The sequence below is a fragment of the Rhinoraja longicauda genome, chromosome 29 (assembly GCF_053455715.1).
Source record: "Rhinoraja longicauda isolate Sanriku21f chromosome 29, sRhiLon1.1, whole genome shotgun sequence".
Taxonomy (NCBI): domain Eukaryota; kingdom Metazoa; phylum Chordata; class Chondrichthyes; order Rajiformes; family Arhynchobatidae; genus Rhinoraja; species Rhinoraja longicauda.
The window spans coordinates 30,611,936-30,635,641 of record NC_135981.1 but is presented as its reverse complement, the minus strand read 5'-3'; the positions used below and the strand labels follow the sequence as shown (position 1 = coordinate 30,635,641).

The 23,706-nt window shown below is 48.3% G+C and overlaps 1 protein-coding gene across 8 annotated transcripts in view; it reads left to right on the top strand.

Annotated features, from left to right (window-relative positions):
- LOC144607793 (formin-like protein 1) overlaps positions 1-23,706 on the top strand; it is a 324,601-nt gene that overhangs the window by 164,895 nt on the left and 136,000 nt on the right. For 7 of the 8 annotated variants that reach the window (XR_013549141.1, XM_078424872.1, XM_078424871.1 and 4 more), the window contains exons 3-5: positions 2,884-2,964; positions 9,095-9,168; positions 12,370-12,453. Coding sequence is in view for 7 of the 8 variants with exons in the window: in XM_078424872.1 (XP_078280998.1) it covers positions 2,884-2,964; positions 9,095-9,168; positions 12,370-12,453 (239 nt within the window). In the remaining variant the exon portion in view is untranslated. The remainder of the gene's footprint in view (positions 1-2,883; positions 2,965-9,094; positions 9,169-12,369; positions 12,454-23,706) is intronic. The other variant, XM_078424874.1, reaches the window with a different exon arrangement.

Sequence of the window (23,706 nt, the reverse complement as noted above, 5' to 3'; positions counted from 1 at the left end):
AAATTAACTTGACTTGACTTAAACAAAAATGGGCAGGGAGACAGCAGATGGAGATCATCCGAGCACGTGTGAGATGTTGCACTTTGGGACCTTGAATGTATGGCACCTCAAGTAGATAGAGAGGTAAAGAAGGCATATGGTATGCTTGTTTATATAGGCCTTGAGTATAAGAGTCAGGAAGTCATGATGTAGCACCTATTTTCTATGTTTCTATGTTTCTATGATGATGGTGGTGGAGGCAGTTCCAATAGTGGCGTTTAAGAGACATTTGGATATAGGCATATGGATATGCAGAGAATGGAAGGATATGGATAATGTGCAGGCAGAAAAGATTCAGTCTTACTATCATGTTCGGCACAGACATTGTGGGCTAGAGTGATAGAGAGATACAGCATGGAACATGCTGACCAAGATGCCCCATCTACATTACTGACACCTGCCTGCATGTAGCCATATTTGCATCTAAACCTTTCTTATACATGTACCTGTGCAAATGTCTTTTAAATGTTGTGAATAGTACCTGCCTCAACTACCTCCTCTGTAGCTTATTCCATATATCTGAAAAAAGTTGCCTCTCTGGTTCCTATGAAATCTTTCCTCTTATTGCCTTAAATCTATGCCCTCTAGTTCTTGATTCCCTTACTCTGTGCATCTAACCTTCCCCTCATGATCATACACCTCTATAAAATCATCCCTCAGCCTCTTAAACTTCACCTATTACCTGCCAGGCTTTGTCCTGCCCTTCCTCTCTTCCTGTTTTTTATGTCCCTACATAATCAGTCTGAAGAAGGGTCCTGACCCAAAATGTCACCTATCCATGTTCCCCAGAGATGCTGCTGACCCACTGAGTTACTCCAGCACTCTGTGTCTTTTTTTCCCTCCACTGCAAGCTGGTGACTGTGAAGGTTGCTTTGGTCAAAGTCACCAGAGCCGTTCAATACTAGACCTAACTTTGTATCCACCATCTTCCATCTCCCATAATAAGCAACCTGAGTACTGTTGCCAACTGTCCCCTATTAGCTGGGACATCCCGTATTTCGGGCTAAATTGGTTTGTCCCGTATGGGACCGCTTTTGTCCCGTATTAGGCCCGGACATTGTAGGCCCGGGGACCACTGTAGGCCCGGACATTGTAGGCCCGGACAGTGTAGGCCCGGGGACCGCTGTAGGCCCGGACATTGTAGGCCCGGACAATGTAGGCCCAGGCATTGTAGGCCGGACACTGTAGGCCCGGACTAGGCTAATGGAGTGTGTTCGGGGAGTGGGACCGAGTGAGTTCGCCGAACGGAGGTTGCATAGCAACCCACCTCCCAGCCCGGGGCGCTGGCGGTGACATCAGCTTTTGACCCTTATTTGGGAGTTAGAAAGTTGGCACCCCTAAATCTAAGTGAGTTTCCACAATGTGTAATCTGGACCAGGAGCCTGTTTGAACATTCACTTTCTGCAATGTGTTTTAAAGGTAACTGGGCTGTCTATCTGTAAGTCTATCTGTCCATCTGACTGGAGCCCATTCAGGAGAACCTTGAACTCTCACATCTGATCACAAAGCCGATGGGTTCTGCTTCAATCAGGAAAATTGTTCGGTTCTGAATGGTTGGCCAGAATGGTCGACATGGCTACTGTTATCCGTATCAGTCTTGTGAGGAAATGTTATCATTAGAGCGAAGCTGTCCCCTCGGTAATGAGCGGTGCATGAGGACCGTAGACTGTCCCTGTGTTTGTCAGCTGTTGTAGGGGCAGGTAGCAGGGTGTGTGTACAGGGCTGTGACGGTTGGTGACAGGCTGACATCCCACGTGCTCAGGGCAGCCGAGAGCAGGCTATGGGATCCCAGCTGGAAGGCACGGTGATAGTGAGATGACAATCCCCCCACCAAGTAATTCAAGCCTCAGCAACAGCTTGCTTCCCTGCAAACGCCAGAAGAACCAATTATGAACAATCAATTGAGGTTAATTAAAGTTAGTAGAGAAGTCTGATAGACTTTCACCATGTCAGTTGTAGATAAAGAGGGAAGGGAATTAGTGGTGTAATTGAAACTCAGCCTGGAGACCTGGGTCAGATCGGAGATTGCTGGCAGATGTAGATTCTTGTTTTAGTACAGAGCACATGAGAAAATCTACATTGTACTTGGTCTCTGCTATCACCAAACCCTCTCTCACCACTCCTAGTCTATGAATCCTGCTGTTCCCTGCTCTTCCCATCCCCTTCTCTTTTTGAGCTTTCTCCCACTATTATAACCAGCCTAAAGGATCCGGACCCAAAATGTTGTCTATCTATTCCCTCCAAAGATGCTGCCTGACCTGTTGAATTACTCCAGCACCTCGTGTTAAGCAGCTGCAGTTCCTTATCTCTTAATTTTGTCTGTTCCACTGCAAAATCTCCTCAAAGTATACCTACTTTGGAAAAGTAGTGCTCCTCTCTCGGACAGGTCTCACTGCTCCCCATCTGACACCTGCTGGTCCCCTGCTCTTCTCCGGCCCCGTCTCATTTCTAGCTTTATCCCCATTGCTACAATCAGAATGAAGAAGGGTCCCGATGTGAAACGTCACCTATCCGTGGCCTCCAGAGATGCTGCCCGACCTGCTGAGTTACTCCAACACTTTATTTCTTTTTAATTATACAAAGTCTTACTTTATACTCCAAACACTGTGGAAATGAAAGCCAACATGCTCTTGGTCTTCCAAGTTGCTTGCAAAAGCTGCATGTTAACCCCCAAAAGGACACAAAGTGCTGGAGTACCTCAGCAGGTCCAGCAGCATCTGTGGAGGAGATGAGATTTACAAATCCTGCTGACTGCACGGTGGCTCAGCTCACCATCCAGAGGAACTACCCGCTGTAGGTTCCATGGGCTGAATGCTCTGCTGATTATTGTTCCTCCCTTTGCAGGAACGGTTCCAGGCAAAGAACCCACCGCACGCTTACATCCAGAAACTCCGAGGTTTCCTGGACCAGGGCGGCGTCAGAAAGGTAAGGTGCCGAGAGCCAGGTTGTCATAGTCATAGAGTGAAACAGTGTGGAAACAGGCCCTTCATAGAAATAGTCATAGAGTGATACAGTGTGGAAACAGGCCCTTCATAGAGATAGTCATAGAGTGAAACAGTGTGGAAATAGGCCTTTCATAGAGATAGAGTCATAGAGTGAAACAGTGTGGAAACAGGCCCTTCATAGAGATAGTCATAAAGTGAAACAGCGTGGAAACAGGCCCTTCATAGAGTTAGAGCCATAGAATGATACAGTGTGGAAATAGGCCCTTCATAGAGATAGAGTCATAAAGTGATACAGTGTGGAAACAGGCCCTTCATAGAGATAGTCATAGTGATACAGTGTGGAAACAGGCCCTTCATAGAGATAGAGTCATAGGGTGGGGTCGCTCTGTTGGTAAGGAATGATATTCACTCCCTTGCAAGGGGTGACATAGAATTAGGAGATGTCGAATCAGTATGGATAGAAATGAGGAATTGTAAGGGCAAGAAGACCCTAATGTGAGTTATCTACAGGCCCCCAAACAGTAGCCTCGACATAGGGTGCAAGTTGAATCGAGAGCTAAAATTGGCATGTCGCAAAGGTAATGTTACGGTGGTTATGGGAGATTTCAACATGCAGGTAGACTGGGAAAATCAGGTTGGTAATGGACCCCAGGAAAGAGAGTTTGTGGAGTGCCTCCGAGATGGATTCTTAGAACAGTTGTACTGGAGGTTACCAGGGTGAAGGCAATTCTGGATTTAGTGTTGTGTCATGAACCTGATCTGATAAGGGGACTCGAGGTAAAAGAGCCATTAGGAGGCAGTGACCACAATATGATAGGTTTTATTCTACAAATTGAGAGGGAGAAGGGAAAATCAGAAGTGTCAGTATTACAGTATAGCAAAGGGGATTACAGAGGCATGAGGCCGGAGCTGGCCAAAATTGACTGGAAGGAGGCCCTAGCAGGGAAGACGGTGGAACAGCAATGGCAGGTATTCCTGGGAATAATGCAGAAGTTGCAGGATCAATTTATCTCAAAGAGGAGGAAAGATTCTAAGGGGAGTAAGAGGCACCCGTGGCTGACAAGGGAAGTCAAGGACAGCATAAAAATAAAAGAGAAGAAATATAACATAGCAAAGAAGAGTGGGAAGCCAGAGGATTGGGACTCTTTTAAAGAGCAACAGAAGATAACTAAGAAGGCAATACGGGGAGAAAAGATGAGGTACGAGGGTAAACTAGCCAATAATATAAAGGAGGATAGTAAAAGCTTTTTTAGGTATGTAAAGAAGAAAAAAATAGTCAAGGCAAATGTGGGTCCCTTGAAGACAGAAGCAGGGGAATTTATTATGGGGAATTTATTATGGGGAACAAGGAAATGGCAGACGAGTTGAACCGGTACTTTGGATCTGTCTTCACTAAGGAAGATACAAGCAATCTCCCAGATGTTCTAGTGGCAAGAGATCCTAGGGTGACGTAGGAACTGAAGGAAATCCACATTAGGCAGGAAATGGTGTTGGGTAGACTGATGGGACTGAAGGCCGATAAATCCCCAGGGCCCGATAGTCTGCATCCCAGGGTACTTAAGGAGGTGGCGCTAGAAATTGTGGACGCATTGGTGATCATTTTCCAATGTTCTATAGATTCAAGATCAGTTCCTGTAGATTGGAGGTTAGCTAATGTTGTCCCACATTTTAAGAAAGGAGGGAGAGAGAAAACGGGAAATTATAGACCAGTTAGTCTGACATCAGTGGTGGGGAAGATGCTGGAGTCAATGATAAAATACGACATTGTGGAGCATTTGGATAGTAGTAACAGGATTGTTCCGAGTCAGCATGGATTTACGAAGGGGAAATCATGCTTGACTAATCTTCTGGAATTCTTTGAGGATGTAACTAGGAAAATTGACAGGGGAGAGCCGGTGGATGTGGTGTACCTCGACTTTCAGAAAGCCTTCGACAAGGTCCCACATAGGAGATTAATGAGCAAAATTAGAGCACATGGTATTGGAGGTAGGGTACTGACATGGATAGAAAATTGGTTGACAGACAGAAAGAAAAGAGTGGGGAAAAATGGGTCCTTTTCAGAATGGCAGGCAGTGACTAGTGCGGTACCGCAAGGCTCGGTGCTGGGATCGCAGCTATTTACAATGTACATTAATGACTTGGATGAAGGGATTAAAAGTGCCATCAGCAAATTTGCAGATGATAGCTGGGTGGTAGTGTGAACTGTGAGGAAGATGCTATGAGGTTGCAGGGTGACTTGGACAGGTTGTGTGAGTGGGCGGATGCATGGCAGATGCAGTTTAATGTGGATAAGTGTGAGGTTATCCACTTTGGTGGTAAGAACAGGAAGGCAGATTATTATCTGAATGGTGTCAAGTTAGGAAAAGGGGACGTACAATGAGATCTGGGTATCCTAGTATATCAGTCACTGAAAGGAAGCATGCAGGTACAGCAGGAAGTGACGAAAGCCAATGGAATGTTGGCCTTCATAACAAGAGGAGTTGAGTATAGGAGCAAAGAGGTCCTTCTGTAGTTGTACAGGGCCCTAGTGAGACCGCACCTGGAGTACTGTGTGCAGTTTTGGTCTCCAAATTTGAGGAAGGATATTCTTGCTATTGGGGGTGTGCAGCGTAGGTTTACTTGGTTAATTCCCGGAATGGCGGGACTGTCATATGTTGAAAGACTGGAGCGACTAGGCTTGTATACACTGGAATTTAGAAGGATGAGAGGGGATCTTATCGAAACATATAAGATTATTAAGGGGTTGGACACGTTAGAGGCAGGAAACATGTTCCCAATGTTGGGGGAATCCGGAACCAGGGGCACAGTTTAAGAATAAGGGGTAGGCCATTTAGAACGGAGATGAGGAAAAACCTTTTCAGTCAGAGAGTTATAAATCTATGGAATTCTCTGCCTCAGAAGGCAGTGGAGGCCAGTTCTCTGAATGCATTCAAGAGAGAGCTAGATAGAGCTCTTAAGGATAGCGGACAGGGGGTATGGGGAGAAGGTAGGAACGGGGTACTGATTGAGAATGATCAGCCACATTAAATGGTGGTGCTGGCTCGAAGTGCCGAATGGCCTACTTCTGCACCTATTGTCTATTATCTATTATCTATTGATACTGAACAGAACTTTATTATCATTCGGTATAAATACCGAACGAAATTTCAGCAGTCACAAGACACAGCAAAAAAGAAAAGAACACAGGACACACGACCCCAACACAAACATCCATCACAGTGACTCCAAACACCCCCTCACTGTGATGGAAGGCAACAAAACTTCCACTCTCTTCCCCCCGCGCCCACGGACAGGCAGCTCGACCCCTACCGAGGCGACCGACACGCACAGCCCCCGCAAGGGGATGGAATGCCCCGCGGCCGAGCCGCACCGGGCACTGAAACGTCCCGCGCGCCGGCGATGTTAAGTCCCGCAGCCGAGCTGCGCCGGGCGATGGAAGGCCCCGCGGCCGCGCCGCATCGAGCGCTGAACCGTTCCGCGGCCGAGCCGCACCGTGCGATGGAAGGCCCCGCGGCCGAGCCGCGTCGGGCACTGTTAGGTCCCGCGGCTGAGCTGCGCCGTCGATGTTACGTCCAGCGGCCGAGCCGCGCCGGGCGATGGAAGGCCCCGCGGGCGATGGAATGCCCCACGGCCGAGCTGCGCCCCGGGGAAGAGACCTAATAAAAGAAAGGTTTCCCCCGCCCCACCCCACACCCCCCCCCCCCCTACACACATACAGAACCAAAAACAGAAACAAAAACCATCCCAACACCGACACAAACAAAAAAAAAGAAATAAAGACAAACAGACTGCCAGAGAGCCGCAGCCGTTAGGCGCAGCCACACGTGACATACAGTGTGGAAACAAGCCCTTCATAGAGATAGAGTCATAAAGTGATACAGCGTGGAAACACGGCCTTCATAGAGATATTCATAGAGTGATACAGTTTGGGAATAGGCCCTTCGGCCCATCTTTGCCCACACTGGCAAACCCATCATACCCCAGCTACACTAGTCCCACCTGCCTGCGTTTGGAAAATATCCCTCCAAACCTGTCCTATCCTTGTACTTGCCTAATTCTTAAACTTTGCAATAGTCCCTGCCTCAACTACCATGTCTTGCATCTTGTTCCATACACCCACCACCCTTTGTGCGAAAAAGTTACCCCTCAGATCCCTATTAAATCTTTCCCCCTTCACCTTAAACCTGTCCTCTGGTTCTCGATTCCCCTATTCTGGGCGATTACCCGGTCTATTTCTCTGATTTTATACACCTCTATAAGATCTCCCCTCATCCTCCTGCGCTCCAAGGAATAGAGTCCTAACCTGTTCAATCTCTCCCTATACCTCAGGTCTGAGTCCTGGCAACACCCACGTAAATCATCTCGGTACCCTTTCCAGCTTGACAACATCTTTCCTATAACATGGTGCCCTGAACTGAATACAATACTCTAAATCTGGCCCCACCAACATCGTACACAACTGCAACATGTCCTTGAGTGGAGACATGGTGTAGCATGCAGCACCCATAGCCTGTGTAGGAAAATAACTGCAGTTGCTGGGACAAATCGAAGGTATACAAAATGCTGGAGTAACTCAGCGGGTCAGGCAGCATCTCTGGAGAAAAGGAATGGGTGACGTTTCGGGTCAAGAAGAAGGGTCTGAAGAATGTTCTTGACCCGAAAAGTCACCTATCCCTTCTCTCCACAGATGCTGCCTGACCCGCTTAGTTACTCCAGCATTTTGTGGCACCCATAGCCTGAAGCACCTACAGTCATGAGCACCCACACTCCACACACGTGCAATACAGCACCCACACTCCACAGCACCCACACTCCACAGCACCCACACACCACAGCACCCACACACAGCACCGACACTCCACACACGCGAACTACAGCACCCACACACAGCACCGACACTCCACACACGCGCACTACAGCACCCACACTCCACACACCCACACTCCACACACCCACACACCCACACTCCACAGCACCCATGGATACTGCACCCACTCCACACACCCACACTCCACACACTCCACACACCCACACTCCACACACCCACACTCCACAGCACCCACACTCCTCAGCACCCACACTTCACACACCCACACTCCACACACCCAAACTACACACACCCACACACAGCACCCACACTCCACACACCCACCTACACACACCCACAGTACACACACCCACACACAGCACCCACACTACACACACCCACACTCCACAGCACCCACACTCCACAGCACCCACACTCCACAGCACCCACACTCCACAGCACCCACACTACACTCACCCACACTCCACACACCCACACTCCACACACCCACACTACACTCACCCACACTCCACACACCCACACTCCACACACCCACACTCCACAGCACCCACACTCCACACACCCACACTCCACACACCCACACTCCACACACCCACACTCCACACACCCACACTCCACACACCCACACTCCACAGCACCCACACTCCACAGCACCCACACTCCACACACCCACACTCCACACACCCACACTCCACAGCACCCACACTCCACAGCACCCACATTACACACACCCACACCCCCAGCACCCACACCCCCCAGCACCCACACTCCACAGCACCCACACTCCACAGCACCCACACTCCCCACACCCACACTCCACACACCCACACTCCACAGCACTCACACTCCCCACACTCCACACACCCACACTCCACAGCACCCACACTCCCCACACCCACACTCCACACACCCACACTCCACACACCCACACTCCACACACCCACATTCCACACACCCACACTCCACACACCCACACTCCCAGCACCCACACTCCACACACCCACACTCCCCAGCACCCACTATCGGCAGCACCCCCCCCAGCACCCACACCCACCAGCACCCACACACAGCACCCACACTCCACAAACCCACACTCCACAAACCCACACTCCCAGCACCCACACCCACCCATTCTCTCCAGCACCTACTATCGGCAGCACCTATGTTCTCAGTGCAGACACGCGTCCAGTGGGTTTCAGGAGGGTCTGGTCCAGGTGCACCAGTGAGGGTCTCTCTGCTCCAATGCTGCCACTGACTTTCTCTCTCCTGCTCCGTGCTGCAGTTCAAGAGGCGAGTGCAGGAGTCAACACAGGTGCTGCGGGAACTGGAAATCTCACTGAGGACCAACCACATTGGGTGAGTATCCTTCCCGGCCTGTCTATCGGCAAGGTGGCACAGCCCGGGCCTGTGTTTGTCAGTGCCCCTGGTGGTGCACAAGTGACTGCACTCTGGGCACCAGCTGACAAGTCTGAACACCATTCAGCATTGTTTATCAGAGCTGGTTTCAGGATGGCATTCATCACAACTTTTTGCTCGGAAAATCCAATCAATATTAAATGATCTTTCATTCTCAGTTCCACCAACATCTGAGAGGCCATGAGGATGTGCAACATCTTGCCCAACTTACCTATGCTGCCCAACTTGCCCACCTCGCCCACCTCGCCCACCTCACCCACCTTGCCCACCTTGCCACCTCTCCCACCTTGCCCACCTTGCACAACTTGCCCAATGTGCCCACCTTGCCCATGCTGACCAACTTGCCCATGCTGCCCAACTTGCCCATGCTGCCCAACTTGCCCATGCTGCCTATGCTGCCCAATGTGCCCAACGTGCCCAACGTGCCCAACTTGCCCAACTTGCCCATGCTGTCCAACAGGCCCATGCTGCCCAACTTGCCCATGCTGCCCAACTTGCCCATGCTGCCCAACTTGCCCAACATGCCCAACTTGCCCAACTTGCCCATGCTGCCCAATGGGCCCATGCTGCCCAACTTGCCCATGCTGCCCAACTTGCCCAACGTGCCCAACTTGCCCAACTTGCCCAACTTGCCCATGCTGCCCAATGGGCCCATGCTGCCCAACTTGCCCATGCTGCCCAACTTCACCACGCTGCCCAACTTGCCCATGCTGCCCAACATGCCCAACGTGCCCAACTTGCCCAATGTGCCCAACTTGCCCATGCTGACCAATTTGCCCAACTTGCCCACCTTGCCCATGCTGCCCACCTTGCCCAACTTGCCCATGCTGAACAACATGCTCCAGCTCCATGAGTCCCACCTGTCCATGTTTGGCCCAGATCCTTCTAAACCTTTCCTATCCATGTACCTATCCATAAGTTTGTAATGTCTTCGAGCAGAATTGGCCCATCAAGTCTACTCCGTCCAAATGGCTTTTTAATGCTGCGATACTCCTTGCCTCAATTACTTCCTCTGACAGCTCGTCCATTATACCCACCATACTCTATGAAAATGCTGCCCCTCAGGTTCCCGTTAATTCTTTCAACTCACACCTTAAACCTATATTCTCTGGTTCTTGATTCCCCTTCTCTGCATATAAGACTCTGCGCATTTACCTAACTATAACCCTCTTGATTTTGTACCTCTATAAGATCGCCCCTCATCCTCTTGCATTCCAAGGAATAAAGTTCTCTTTACTGTCAGGGTAAAAGTACCTTTATACCCTGCCAGTATTCCAGTTGCAATCCCTCTATCAATCAGCACCGGCAGAAACAGACCAGTTATTTCATTTGTAGTTTAAGGATATGAGTCCAGACGAAGGTTTCTAGCATTAGTTTCGTACAGCGAGACATGTTGGAGGGTTGTTGGCCTTCGAGCCAATCTTCATTTGATTCAAATCTTCATCCAACCAAATGAAATCGTTGACATCCTCCGGAAAGATGCCCAGCAACCAACCGATAACTGGGAGTATTGGATGTGGCCCTTATGTTTTGAGAACCTCCTACTCTCCTGTAGCCAGCCAGTAGACTTTAGTTCCCCACAAGTAGAGCTATCGTGACCCAGGTTCAATCCTGACTCGGGTGTTGAGTGTTTGATGTTTACATGTTCTTCATCGGAGCATTTGGATCTCTTCTGGGTGCTCTGGTTTCCCACATCCCAAAGACATACAGATTAGTAGGTTAAGTGCCTGCAAATTGTCACTTTAATTTAGTTTAGGTTAATTTAGAGATACAGCACGGAAACAGGCCCCTCGGCCCACCGAGTCTGTGTCAACCAGCAATCCACGCACACTAACACTATCCTACACTGACTAGGGGCTACATACCTGTACGTCTTTGGAATGTGGGATGAAACTGGAGCCCCTGGAGAAAAGCCACGCAGGTTACAGGGAGAACGTATAAATTCAAGGAAGGATACTTAAGGACTGTGCTGAACAGCTGGCTAAAGTATTCACCAGGATCTTTAACCTGTCGTTACCTCTGGCTACGGTCCCTACCATAGTGCCTACCATGGTGCCGGTGCCGAAAAAAGCAAAAATCACCAACCTGAACGACTACCGTCCAGTTGCCCGAACTCTTATAGTCATGAAGTGCTTTGAAAGGCTGGTCCTCTCACACATTAAATCCAGAATCCCTGCCTCACTGGACTCGCATCAATTTGCATACAGGGCAACCGCAGACAGTGAGAATGGGCCTGCACCTGTCCTCCACTATCACCACAGGGCTGTGTTTTGAGCCCCGTGCTCCACTCTCTATTCACACAGTGTTCTAGTCTGGTCTGCCCCACAGCTGCTGACGACCTTCTACCACTGCACCATAGAGAGCATCCTAACACATGGCATCCCTGTGTGGTATCTCAGCTGCACGGAGGCAGAGAGGAGAGCTCTTCAGCGGGTAGTCTATAGAGCTCAGAAAACTATCGGAACACAGCTACCAGCCATGGAGGGCATCTACAACACACGGTGCCTCAGAAAAGCCACCAGCATTCACATGCAATAGTCTGTTTGAACTTCTACCATCGGGCAGACGATACAAGGCCTTCTACGCCCGCACCTCCAGACTCAGGAACAGCTTCATCCCCAGGGCCATAGCTGCTATGAACCGGTCCTGCTGAGTCGGATAGTCACATCGCACAGCGAACCGGCACAGACCTACTTTCACTTTATTCTGTTTTAAAACTGTTTCTAATTTTGTTTCATTGGGTTGTCTGAATTTATGCTGATTAGCTAATTAATTTATTGCATCGTATGGAAGTCGCATTCCCAATCTCGTTGTAGCCCTGTACAATGACAATAAAGATATATTGTATTGTATTGTATTGTATTGTATTGTATTGTATTGTATTGTATTGTATTGTGTGGAAGTATTTTTCTGTGGGTTTATGATTGTATTGTATTGTTTTGTGTGGAAGTATTTTTCTGTGGGTTTATGTCTTTGGGTGGGGGTGCCTGGCACATGAACCATGGCCCACTGGTTTGTTGTCATTGATTTATTTGTGTGTCCAAGATGCAGGTTCCCCTTGTTACTGTGGGAATATTCCTGTTTAGGCAACCCCACTGTATAGGATTTGATTAACTGCTGCTTTATTTTCCTTTCTCGTAGTTGGGTGCAGGAGTTTTTAAATGAGGAGAACAAGGGTCTGGATGTGTTGGTGGAGTACTTGTCCTTTGCACAATGCGCTGTCACGTAAGTACGCTGAGGGTCTTATATCATTTATGGACTACAGTCCAGAACTCGGCTCAGGAGCAACCTTTTCAAAATGTACCTTCTGTAGTGTAAAACCTTCTCAATCTGTATTTCTGGATCAAATATAAGGCACATACAGTCTCACAGTGGTTGAAACCGTTCAAAGCTTTGGAGGTTACGGATAAAACCATGATTTAAAAATGTTTCTCAGCCTGGCAGTCCCTGGGTGACACAGTGAGCAAAGTGTTTCTCAGCCTGGCAGTCCCTGGGTGACACAGTGAGCAATGGAGGGAAGACTATCGGATGATTTTTTGACGAGTGGAGCAATCAGAGGAAGTAACTGGGGTAGGGTCATGGGAAGAGCGGTGGAATATTGGGCAAGACTTCGTAAAGTTTACAAGAATCAGCGCTGATCCCATGAGTGACAGGACAGACAGCAAGTGTGATTGACAGTAGCTGAGAGTCTGTTTCCATAAGAATCTTACAGTAAAAAGTTAGTGTTTTAATACAGAGAAGGTGACATTTATTTACAGCAGGAAAGGTAAATCTGTGTAATTCTGTATCTGGGAGGGCAGTGGATACTCAGTGGTTGAGTATCAAAACTATGATCCATTATGGACAGTAGAAGAATCAGAGGACACAGGGACCTGACAGGACATCAGATATGAGCTACATGGTCAGACTTGATGTGACTGAGTGGTGGAGCATGTTCAGAACACACGCCTATGTGGCAATGAAGGCAGCGATGTGGAGTTGATTTCTTCAGAAACATGTGGTGTGTTAAACCAAGCAACCTCTTTCTATTCTTAACGCAGTAGTTTCCATTGCAAGTATTTCCGTGGTTTCAGTCATTCTGTACATGAGGCAGTGGGGTTGATGCAGTGTCTCTGAGCCAGCCGGTTCAGTGTGATTCCCTGGGCGCTCGGCTGGGGAACAGACAGTGTGAGCTGTGGGCTGGTGTTGCTGAGCTGTGTGTGATGAGGGGCAAGATGTAATGGCAGGCTGCAGCATGGACAGCCTGGCCAAACACTGACCACTTCCATCTGGTCAGATACAAAGTTAAAAATCAACAAGGTTGGAAAGGGCGACGCAGTGGTGCAGCAGTAGACCTGCTGCCTTACAGTACCTGAGACCCAGGTTTGATCCTGACTACAGGTGCAGTCTGTACAGAGTTTGTACGTTCTCCCTGTGACCTGCATGGGTTTTCTCCAGGATCTTCGTTTCCTCCCACTCTCCAAAGACATACAGGTTTGTAGGTTACCTGGCTTGGTATAACTGTAAATTGTCTATTGCGTGTGTAGGATAGTGCTAGTGTTCAGGGATCGCTGGTCGACACGGACTCGGTGGGCCATAGGCCCTGTTTCCGTGCTGTATCTCTAAACTAAACTAAATCCTCGGCAGGTCAGATAGCAGCTGGCTGAGAGAGGCACATGGAATACATCAGATGAAAGGTGTTTCATCACTATCTTTACAGTAAACTTTTTATTTTGTTTGATTGTTATTGTCGTCAAGAAGGGTGAATGCCAGAGTAAAACACTGAGTGCAGGAGGAACTCAGCAGCTCAGGCAACATCTGAGGAGGGAAAGGATTGGCAACATTTCAGATCCAGACCCTTCACACCCTGAGTCTGAAGACGGATCCTAAGCAAAACATTGCTTTAGTTTAGTTTGGAGATACATTGCAGAAACAGGGGCTTCAGCCCACCGAGTCCATGCCAACGAGTGATCCCCGCATACCAGCACTATCCCACATACAATTTACAATTTTACCAAGCGAGTTAACCTACAGACTGGTATGTCTTTGGAATGTGGGAGAAAACCTGAGGTACCGGGGAAAACCCACGCAGGTCGTACAAACCTGAGTACAAACGAGAACGTACAAACTCCGTACAGACAGCACCCATAGTCAGGATTGAACCCGGGTCGCTGGTGCTGTGAGGCAGCAACTCTACCGCTGCGCCACCGTGCAGATCCAATCCTGTCCATTCCCTCCCCAGATGTTTTGTTGACCCACTAAGTTTCTCTAGCATTTTGTAGTTTTCGCAAGATTCCATCATTTGCAGTTTCACGTATCTCCATTTTAAATGCCAGAGCTCAGATTTAAGAATGGGATTTAAAACATCAGGCTCCCAATATGTAAAAGTGAATAACAGAATATCAGTATTCACAATAACAAGTGGCTTTTGCCATTCAAGAATAACACGTTTTGTCTGCTTCATAGAAAAAACACATTTACACAGCGGATAACACAGGTTCTGTTTTTAATGCAAACTCTCTGGTCTGGAGGCAGACTTGATTATGGCTGCTTTCTAACAAGTGCAGCAAAATCCATGAATATTGCAGTAGTCCGTAACCAAGGGCATTTGTGAACGTGATGGCCATTTCTCAGGCATCTGGGACAGCTGCCAGCATCAGCACCTGGGGACAGACCTGCCTGAGGACCTATCGGGTAACCTGGGCAACTTTCATGGCTATCTCCGCCAGCATTCCTTTCCCTTTGTGGACTCGGCCATCGCTGGATGTGACTGGAAGGAAGAAAGTTCATGTTCATAAGTCATAGGAGCAGAATTAGGTAATTCAGTCCATCAAGTCTACTCTGCTATTCAATCATGGCTGATTAATCTTTCCCTCTCAACCCCTGCATTCGCCCCATAACCCATGACACCCGTACTAGTTTAAAGATACAGCGCAGAAACAGGGCCTTCGGCCCATTGAGCCCACACTGACCAGCAATTTCCTAACACACTATTTTACACCAAGCCAGTTCTTGCAAGAACCTCTCCCATGGATAGTCTGTGTAACCTGTATCATTTTGTACGGGTTAACAACAGACAATAGACGATAGGAGTAGGCCATTCGGCCCTTCGAACCAGCACCGCCATTCAATCTGATCATGGCTGATCATTCACAATCAGTACCCCGTTCCTGCCCTCTCCCCATACCCCCTAACTCCACTATCATTAAGAACTCTATCTAATTCTCTCTTGAAAGCATCCAGAGAATTGGCCTCCACTGCCTTCTGAGGCAGAGAATTCCACATATTTACAACTCTCTGAGTGAAAAGGTTTTTCTCATCTCCGTTCTAAATGGCCTACCCCTTATTCTTAAACTGTGGCACCTGGTTCTGGACTCCCCCAACATTGGGAACATGTTTCCTGCCTCTAGCGTCTCCAGTCCCTTAATAATCTTATATGTTTCAATAAGATCCCCTCTCATCCTTCTAAATTCCAGTGTATACAAGCCTAGTCGCTCCAGTCTTTCAACATACAACATTCCCGCCATTCCGGGAATTAACCTAGTGAACCTATGCTGCACTCCCTCAAAATCTGTACGTCTTTGGACTGTGGGTGGAAACTGAAGATCTCGGAGAAAACCCCCGTGGTCAGAGGGAGAAGGTACAAACTCCGCACAGGCAACCTTAGTCAGCAGTAGCCCTACCACTACGCCACTGTGCCGCCTCTAATCAAGAATCTGTCAATCTCCGCCTTAAAAATACCCAATGATTTACCACCTCTGACCAAAGCAACTCCTCCTCATCTGCTTCTAAAGGTATGTCCTTTTATTTAGGTGGAAATATTCTCTCCATGTCCACTCTATCCTTTTAGATTCCAGCGAGTACAGAACCAGTGCCGTCAAACGTTCATCGTATGTTAATCCAATCACCCCTCGGATCATTCTGGTAAACCTCCTCTGAACCCTCTCCAATTGCAGCACATCCCTCCACAGATATGGGGACCAAAACTGTGTTTCTAAGTTCAGCTGGACCACCGTGTCATCGTCCCCCGCCGCCCCCCCCACTGCCCCTCTCACGTCTCTGTGCCTCTGTCTGTTACTGGGAAGGAGGATTGACGATGGTGGCAATTGTTTCTGTGATCAGACTGAAGATGGCATCAAGCTCAGACTTATCTCTGGCTGTGCCATTGTCATGCTGCCTGCATGAGCCTGACACTGCTTGCACCTATTCTGAGTTTGTATTTAGACGGTCACACGCAGGCTGCTTTGTATTAACAATCCACTGTACATTAAGGATATGAGATGAATTCACAAGCTCTAGCCTTAAGATTGTCCACAGGTAGCATTCAATCAGACAGATGGCAGACTCCAGCATGGGATATCTGGGCAGAGGGATGCACAAGGCAGAACCTGGGCCATTAAACGCGGATCTAAATGCAAGTTGCTCTCCACAGGTTTCTGCTGTGATGAACCATATGACTTGTGGCCCATTATGATGGTGGACCCTAGTGTCCTCTGTGTGGGCAGATCCACATACTCTGTATTGCTGCTGTATTTATGCCCAGGGTCAATGGCTGATAACTCAATACAATCCCCTCCAGAGTTGGATCCTTTGAAAAATTACCTCACTCCTTGGCATCCTGATCGGCATGGACATTAGATTTAGAGATACAGTGTGGAAACAGGCCCTTCGGCCCACCGAGTCCGCGCCACCCAGCGGTCCCCACACATTAACACTATCCTACACCCACTAGGGACAATTTTTACATTTACCCCGTCAATTAACCTACATACCCGCACGTCTTTGGAGTGTGGGAGGAAACCGAAGATCTCGGAAAAAACCCACGCAGGTCACAGGGAGAACGTACAAACACCGTACAGACGGCGCCCGTAGTCAGGATCGAACCTGAGTCTCCGGCGCTGCATTCGCTGTAAGGCAGCAACTCTACCGCTGCGCCACCGTGCCGCATTAGCTCACCTTTCTTAGCTCACCTTTGACCTTATAAGTTCATAAGTTCCAGGAGCACAATTAGGCCTTTAGGTTCATCAAGTCTCCTCTGCCACTCAATCATGACTGATCTATCTTTCCCTCTCAATGCCATTTTCCTGCCTTCTCCCAGTACCCCTGACACCTGTACTAATCAGTACGAATGAACTCCCATTGGTGTTTAACCAAGTCTTGGCCATTTTTATAAGCCAGCAGACGGTAAATGTTAATGGGACAGGTGTCGGTGGAACTCAGTCACAGCCTTAGTCACACAGCAGGGGAACAGGTCCTTTGGACATATGCCTGTCTGTGGGACAATTAGCTTTTCAGCTCTTTCAGTTTTCAAACCCGGTGAGAAATATTTGTGAATTTTCCCAAGAAATCAAAGATTGCAACATTGAAGTTGTGTTATTTTACTTTAAAGTCCCAAAGCACTGCAGAAGCCACCACTAGGAGGTACTGTATTCAGACCTGATGCCATCCGTGAGGGCTGGCAATCCCAGTCGAGGTTCATCTTCACCTGCACTGTGGTCAAAAACATCCTGGAAGTCTAAAATAACAGCAGAGAGTGATGGAAATGCCTGGGTCAACCTGCATCCATGGGCAGAGACATAGCTGGTGTTTCAGGTTGATGGGGTTTCATCTGAGCTCTCCGTGCTTGCTGCTTGCCAGCTGTGGTGATGTAGATTGTTCAGCCCATTGCCCAGGGAGTGCACAGATCAGCCAGGGGCATAGTGGTGGCATTGTGGATCAGCCCTGGATCACAGACGTTGGGGATAAGGAGCCTAGGCTGATAGAACATGACAACAGAGAACAAGGAAGAGTGCAGGCACAGGAGCAGGCCTTTAACCCACAATGTCTGTGCTGAACGTGATGCCAAGCCCAACTCTGATCTGTCTGGCGCTTTGAATATCTTGCCGTCATGGTCAGCACAGTGTCCCTATGCTACACTTTGCTATGTTCTCTGACTCTGAGGTCAGGATCAGACATGGGACTGATGTTGTGAGCAGTCTGGTTCAGGTAGACATTAGGGTCAGAGAGAAGCTGGATTTCTTGGTGTGGGAAAGAGGTTGGTTAGGAGGTGGGGGTTGAAGAATGTGCCTTCAGTCAGCCCACGGCTAATTGGAGAAAATATCTGCTCCTCCCAGCATCAGATGTAGAGAAAGTCCCTGATCACATGGAGGCATGAGAGGAGTTAAACTAGATGGTAGGCAAGTGGAGTGGGTGACATCAGCTCAATAGCAGATGTAGATGTCGACCCCATCAGTGGCAATCCAGTGTGTGAAGTTGCCTTCCAGATTAGACAGCTCCACCGTCTGGGAGAAAGGAAGGCGCACTGGTTCACTGATTCTCCGTGGTAATGCTTCTATCAGCATCTGTCTTCGGTGGGAGTGCACAACCTACCACTGCCGTTCTTTTGCTTTCATTCGAGACCTGGCCATGTGGTAAATGTTGCAGTGATGGGTTATGGAAATAGTCTTCAGAACAACCCGAGGGGAACAGCTGAGAGGGTAGCCAGTGAGGGTTGCATGGACTGCTGGTGTTTCAGGCTGCCCCAAGCCTCTGCCCCAGAGTGGACATCAATACTCGTGGACAAAATCAATTGATTCTCAAAGCCTTAGGTAATCCTGTTCAAAATATAATTGTTAATATTTTTCAGCGTCTTGCTGATCATTATATAATTACATGCTTTAGTAGAAACTTCAGAATTGAAACTCGATGAAGTTGTCCTTTCATCCTCTCTTGTGCGGTCACGGTGGCGCAGCGGTAGAGTTGCTGCCTTACAGTGGATGCAGCGCCGGAGACCCGGGTTCGATCCTGACTGCGGGCACCGTCTGTACGGAGTTTGTACGTTCTCCCCGTAACCTGCGTGGGTTTTCCCCGAGATCTTCGGTTTCCTCTCAGATTCCAAAGACGTACAGGTTTGTAGGTTAATTGGCTTGATAAATATAAAAATTGTCCCAAGTGGGTATAGGATAGTGTTAGTGTGCGGGGATCGCTGGTCGGCGCGGACCCGGTGGGCCGAAAGAGCCTGTTTCCGTGCTGTATCTCTACACTAAACTAAAAAATAACCTGACTTTGCAAGTCTTCCGTGAGAGAGATGCACTGTCCGACATTCTCCGTGATGTGTAAACTTGCAGTTATCATGGCTATTGTTCTTCTGCTTGGATCTGTATCCCACACTTCTCCATTGCTGCATCACGTAAAATTACACTGGGCTGTTTACATTTATATTTGCAGCCTTTTGGTTTAGTTTAGGTTAGATTTAGTTTAGAAATATAGCGCAGTAACAGGCCCTTTGGCCTACCAAGTCCACATTGACCAGCGATCCCCGTGTGTGGGAGGAAATCAAAGATCTCAGAGAGAATTCATGCAGGTCATAGGGAGGATGTACAAACTCCGTACAGGTAGGACCAGTAGTCGGGATCAAACCCAGGTCTTTGGCGCTGTAAGTGCTGTAAGGCAGCAACTCTACCACTGCGCCACCGTGCCGCCATTGTTCTTTCTCTGGCTAATTATATGAAACTAGGGAGGATGGACAGCAGGAGATCAGGAGCAGTGGGATACCCAGTTTCTCCCCGCATTGCATTCTGGTTTCTTTGCATTAGGTGCCTCGGCCCGGATTAGAAGCGATCTTCCACTTTAGGGGAAAGGTTTGCTGGTGAAGGTGACTACCATGTTAACGCACTGTTTACTGTTATCCAAATGCACCGTTATTACCTCTTTAATGATTGACTCCTGCATCTTTCCCACCACCGAAGTCAGGCTAACTGGTCTGTAATTCCCCGTTTTCTCTCTCGCTCCTTTCTTGAAAAGTGGGATAACATTAGTTATCCTCCAATCCACAGGAACTGATCCTGAATCTATTGAACATTGGAAAATGATCACCAATGCGTCCACTATTTCTAGAGCCATCTCTCTGAGGACCCTGGGATGCAGACCATCAGGCCCAGGGGATTTATCATCCTTCAGTCCCATTAGTCTACTCAATACTATTTCTCGCCTAATGAAAATTTCTTTCAGTTCCTCTATTTCCCCTAGATCCACTGTGCTCCAGTACATCTGGGAGATTGTTTGTGTCTTCCTTAGTGAAGACAGATCCAAAGTACCTGTTCAACTCTTCTGCCATTTCCTTGTTACCCATAATAATTTCACCCGTGGCTGCCTTCAAAGGAACTACATTTGTCTTTGCTACTCTTTTTCTCTTAACCTATCTGGTTGTGCGTGTCGGTCGCCTCGGTAGGGGTCGAGCTGCCTGTCCGTGGGCGAGGGGGGAAGAGAGGGGAAGTTTTATAAGAAAATAACTGCAGATGCTGGTACAAATCGATTTATTCACAAGGATTTATTCACAGAGGGGAAGTTTTGTTGCCTCCATCACAGTGAGGGGGTGTTTGGAGTCACTGTGATGGATGTTTGTGTTGGGGTCGGGTGTCCTGTGTTCTTTTCTTTTTTGCTGTGTCTTGTGACTGCTGAAATTTTGTTCGGTATTTATACCGATGACAATAAAGTTCTGTTATGTTATGTTATGTTATGTTAAAGAAGCTTTTACTGTCCTTCTTTATATTCTTGGCCAGCCCCTCGTACTTCATCTTTTCAGCTGGTATTGCCCGTTTTGTTACCTTCTGTTGTCCTATGAAAGTTTCCCAAGCCTCTGGCTTCCGGCTACTCTTTGCTGTGTTATATATCTTTTCTTTTAGTTTTATTCCATCCCTAACTTCTCTTGCCAGCCACGGTTGTCTTCTACTCCCCTTAGAATCTTTCTTCCTTTCTTCCTGCGTCTTCCGGATTATGCCCGGAAATTCCTGCCATTGCAGTTCCACCGCCAATCCTGCTAGGATCCCTTTCCAGTCTACCTTGGACAGCTCCTCTCTCATGCCTTTGTTCCCCTTTGTTCAACTGCATCACTGACATTTCTGATTTAACTTTCTCCTTCTCAAATTGCAGATTAAAACTAATCATATCACTACTTCCAAGCGGTTCCTTTATCATATCATATCATATCATATATATACAGCCGGAAACAGGCCTTTTCGGCCCTCCAAGTCCGTGCCGCCCAGCGTTCCCCGTACATTAACACTATCCTATACCCACTAGGGACAATTTTTACATTTACCCAGCCAATTAACCTACATACCTGTACGTCTTTGGAGTGTGGGAGGAAACCGAAGATCTCGGAGAAAACCCACGCAGGTCACGGGGAGAACGTCCTCGAGTTCTCTTTATCAAATCTGGTTCATTGGACAACACTAAATCCAGAAATGCCTTTTCTCTGGTAGGCTCCATTACAAGCTGCTCTAAGAATCCATCTCGGAGGCACTCTACAAACTCTCTTTCTTGGGGTCCAGAACCAACCTGTCTTTCCCAGTCTACCTGCATATTGAGATCGCCCATCACCACAGTGGCATTACCTTTCTTACATGCCAGTTTTAACTCCTGCTGCATCTTACACCCTACATCCGGGCTACTATTTGGGGGTCTGTAGATAAAACAATAGACAATAGGTGCAGGAGGAGGCCATTCAGCCCTTCGAGCCAGCACCGCCATTCAATGTGATCATGGCTGATCATTCTCAATCAGTACCCCGTTCCTGCCTTCTCCCCATACCCCCTGACTCTGCTATCCTTAAGAGCTCTATCCAGCTCTCTCTTGACACCAATTAGTGTCTTCTTGCCTTTACAATTCCCCAACTCAATCCACAGTGACTCTACCTCGTCAGTCCCTATGTCTTCCCTCGAAAGGGACTGAATTTCATCCCTCACCAGCAGAGCTACCCCACCCCCTCTGCCCACCTGCCTGTCCTTTCTATAGGATATGTAACCCTGAATATTAAGTTCCCAGGCCCGATCCTCCTGCAGCCACGTCTCTGTAAACTCCATAATGTCATATCTACCAACCTCTATCTGAGCCTCAAGCTCATCTACTTTACTTCTTATACTTCGCGCATTCATATACAATACTTTTAATTCCTTATTCATCTCACCCTTCACATCGATCCCTATTACACTTGGCCATACTCTCCTATCCCTTTGTCAGCTTACTTTCCCATTAATTCTGGGGTCATTAACTATCCCTTTACTCTCTTTCCTTTTAACTCCATCCATGACTATCCCATTTGACCCCCCCCCCCCTCATTTAGTTTAAAACCACCCGTGTAGCAGTGGCAAACCTGCCTGCCAGAATGCTGGTCCCCCACCTGCTAAGGTGCAATCCATCCCTTTTGTATAATTCCCCCTTACCCCAAAACAGATCCCAGTGATCTAAGAATCTAAATCACTGCCCCCTGCACTAGTTCCTCAGCCACACATTCAGGTCCTGTATCTCCATGTTCCTGCTCTCGCCAGCACGAGGAACTGGAAGCAAACCTCCCTGGAGATCCTGCTTTTCAGCATTTTTCCAAACTCTCTAAATTCACGCTGCAAAATATTCTTCCCCTCCTTTCGAACATCGTTTGTGCCAACATGCACTACCACTTCCGGCTGTTCACCTTCGCCCTTGAGGTTTTTCTGCACTCTGTCCGTGACATCCTGGATCCTGGCACCAGGGAGGCAGCACACCATCCTTGAATCCCGTCCGTCGCCGCAGAAACCCCTGTCCGTACCCCTCACAGAGTCTCCTACTACCACGGCGTTGCCTGACATCGGCCTCTTTGGTTTTGGTTCAACAGCACATTTTGCTTTGCAGGCCAGTCTGCCGCTCAGTGTGGTAACGTCTTCTTCCCCGACAGCTTCCAAGTGGGTGAATCTGTTCTCCAGAGGTACAACACCCGGGGACCTTTGCATTCCATGTTTCCTTCCCTTTCTCACCATCACCCACCTTCTCTCTTCCAGTACCTTTGGTGTAACAATCTCACTGTAGGACTTGTCGAGGAACGACTCCGTTTCTCGGACGAACCTGAGGTCATCCACTTGCTTCTCCAGTTCCCCAACACGGTCCTTCAGGAGCTGAACCTGGATACACTTCTCACGCTTGTAGCAGCCAGAGGCACCAGCAGTATCCCTGATAATGTACATAAATAATGTGCCATATCTGCCACATAGATGATGTCTGTGTCCACGTGGTGGCACACGTACAGCTGGTAGAGCCACTGCCTCACAGCGACAGAGACCCGGGTGCGATCCTGACTTCAGGTACTTTCTGTACAGAGTTTGCACGTTCTCCCTGTCACCACATTGGTATCCTCTAGGCACTCCAGTTTCCTCCCATATACCAAAGACGTGTGTGTTTGTGGGTTAATTGGCATTTTGGGTAAGTTGTCCCTAATGGATGAAAAAGTGGGTTAACATAGAGCTAGTGAGAATGGGCGGTAGATGGTTGGCGTGGTCACAGTGGGCTGAAGGGCCTGTTTCCACGCTGTATCTCGAAACTAAACTAAACTTTTAGCATCTACATTAGTCATGAATTTAGGGTTGTTAAATGGCACAGAACAACCAGAGCTGGGATCACCCTCGCCGGTTGTATCCAGATGGACAATGTGTTGTACACGTTAACCAACCATGCCAGTGGGGTAGATACCTCAAAGGTATTTTCTTCACA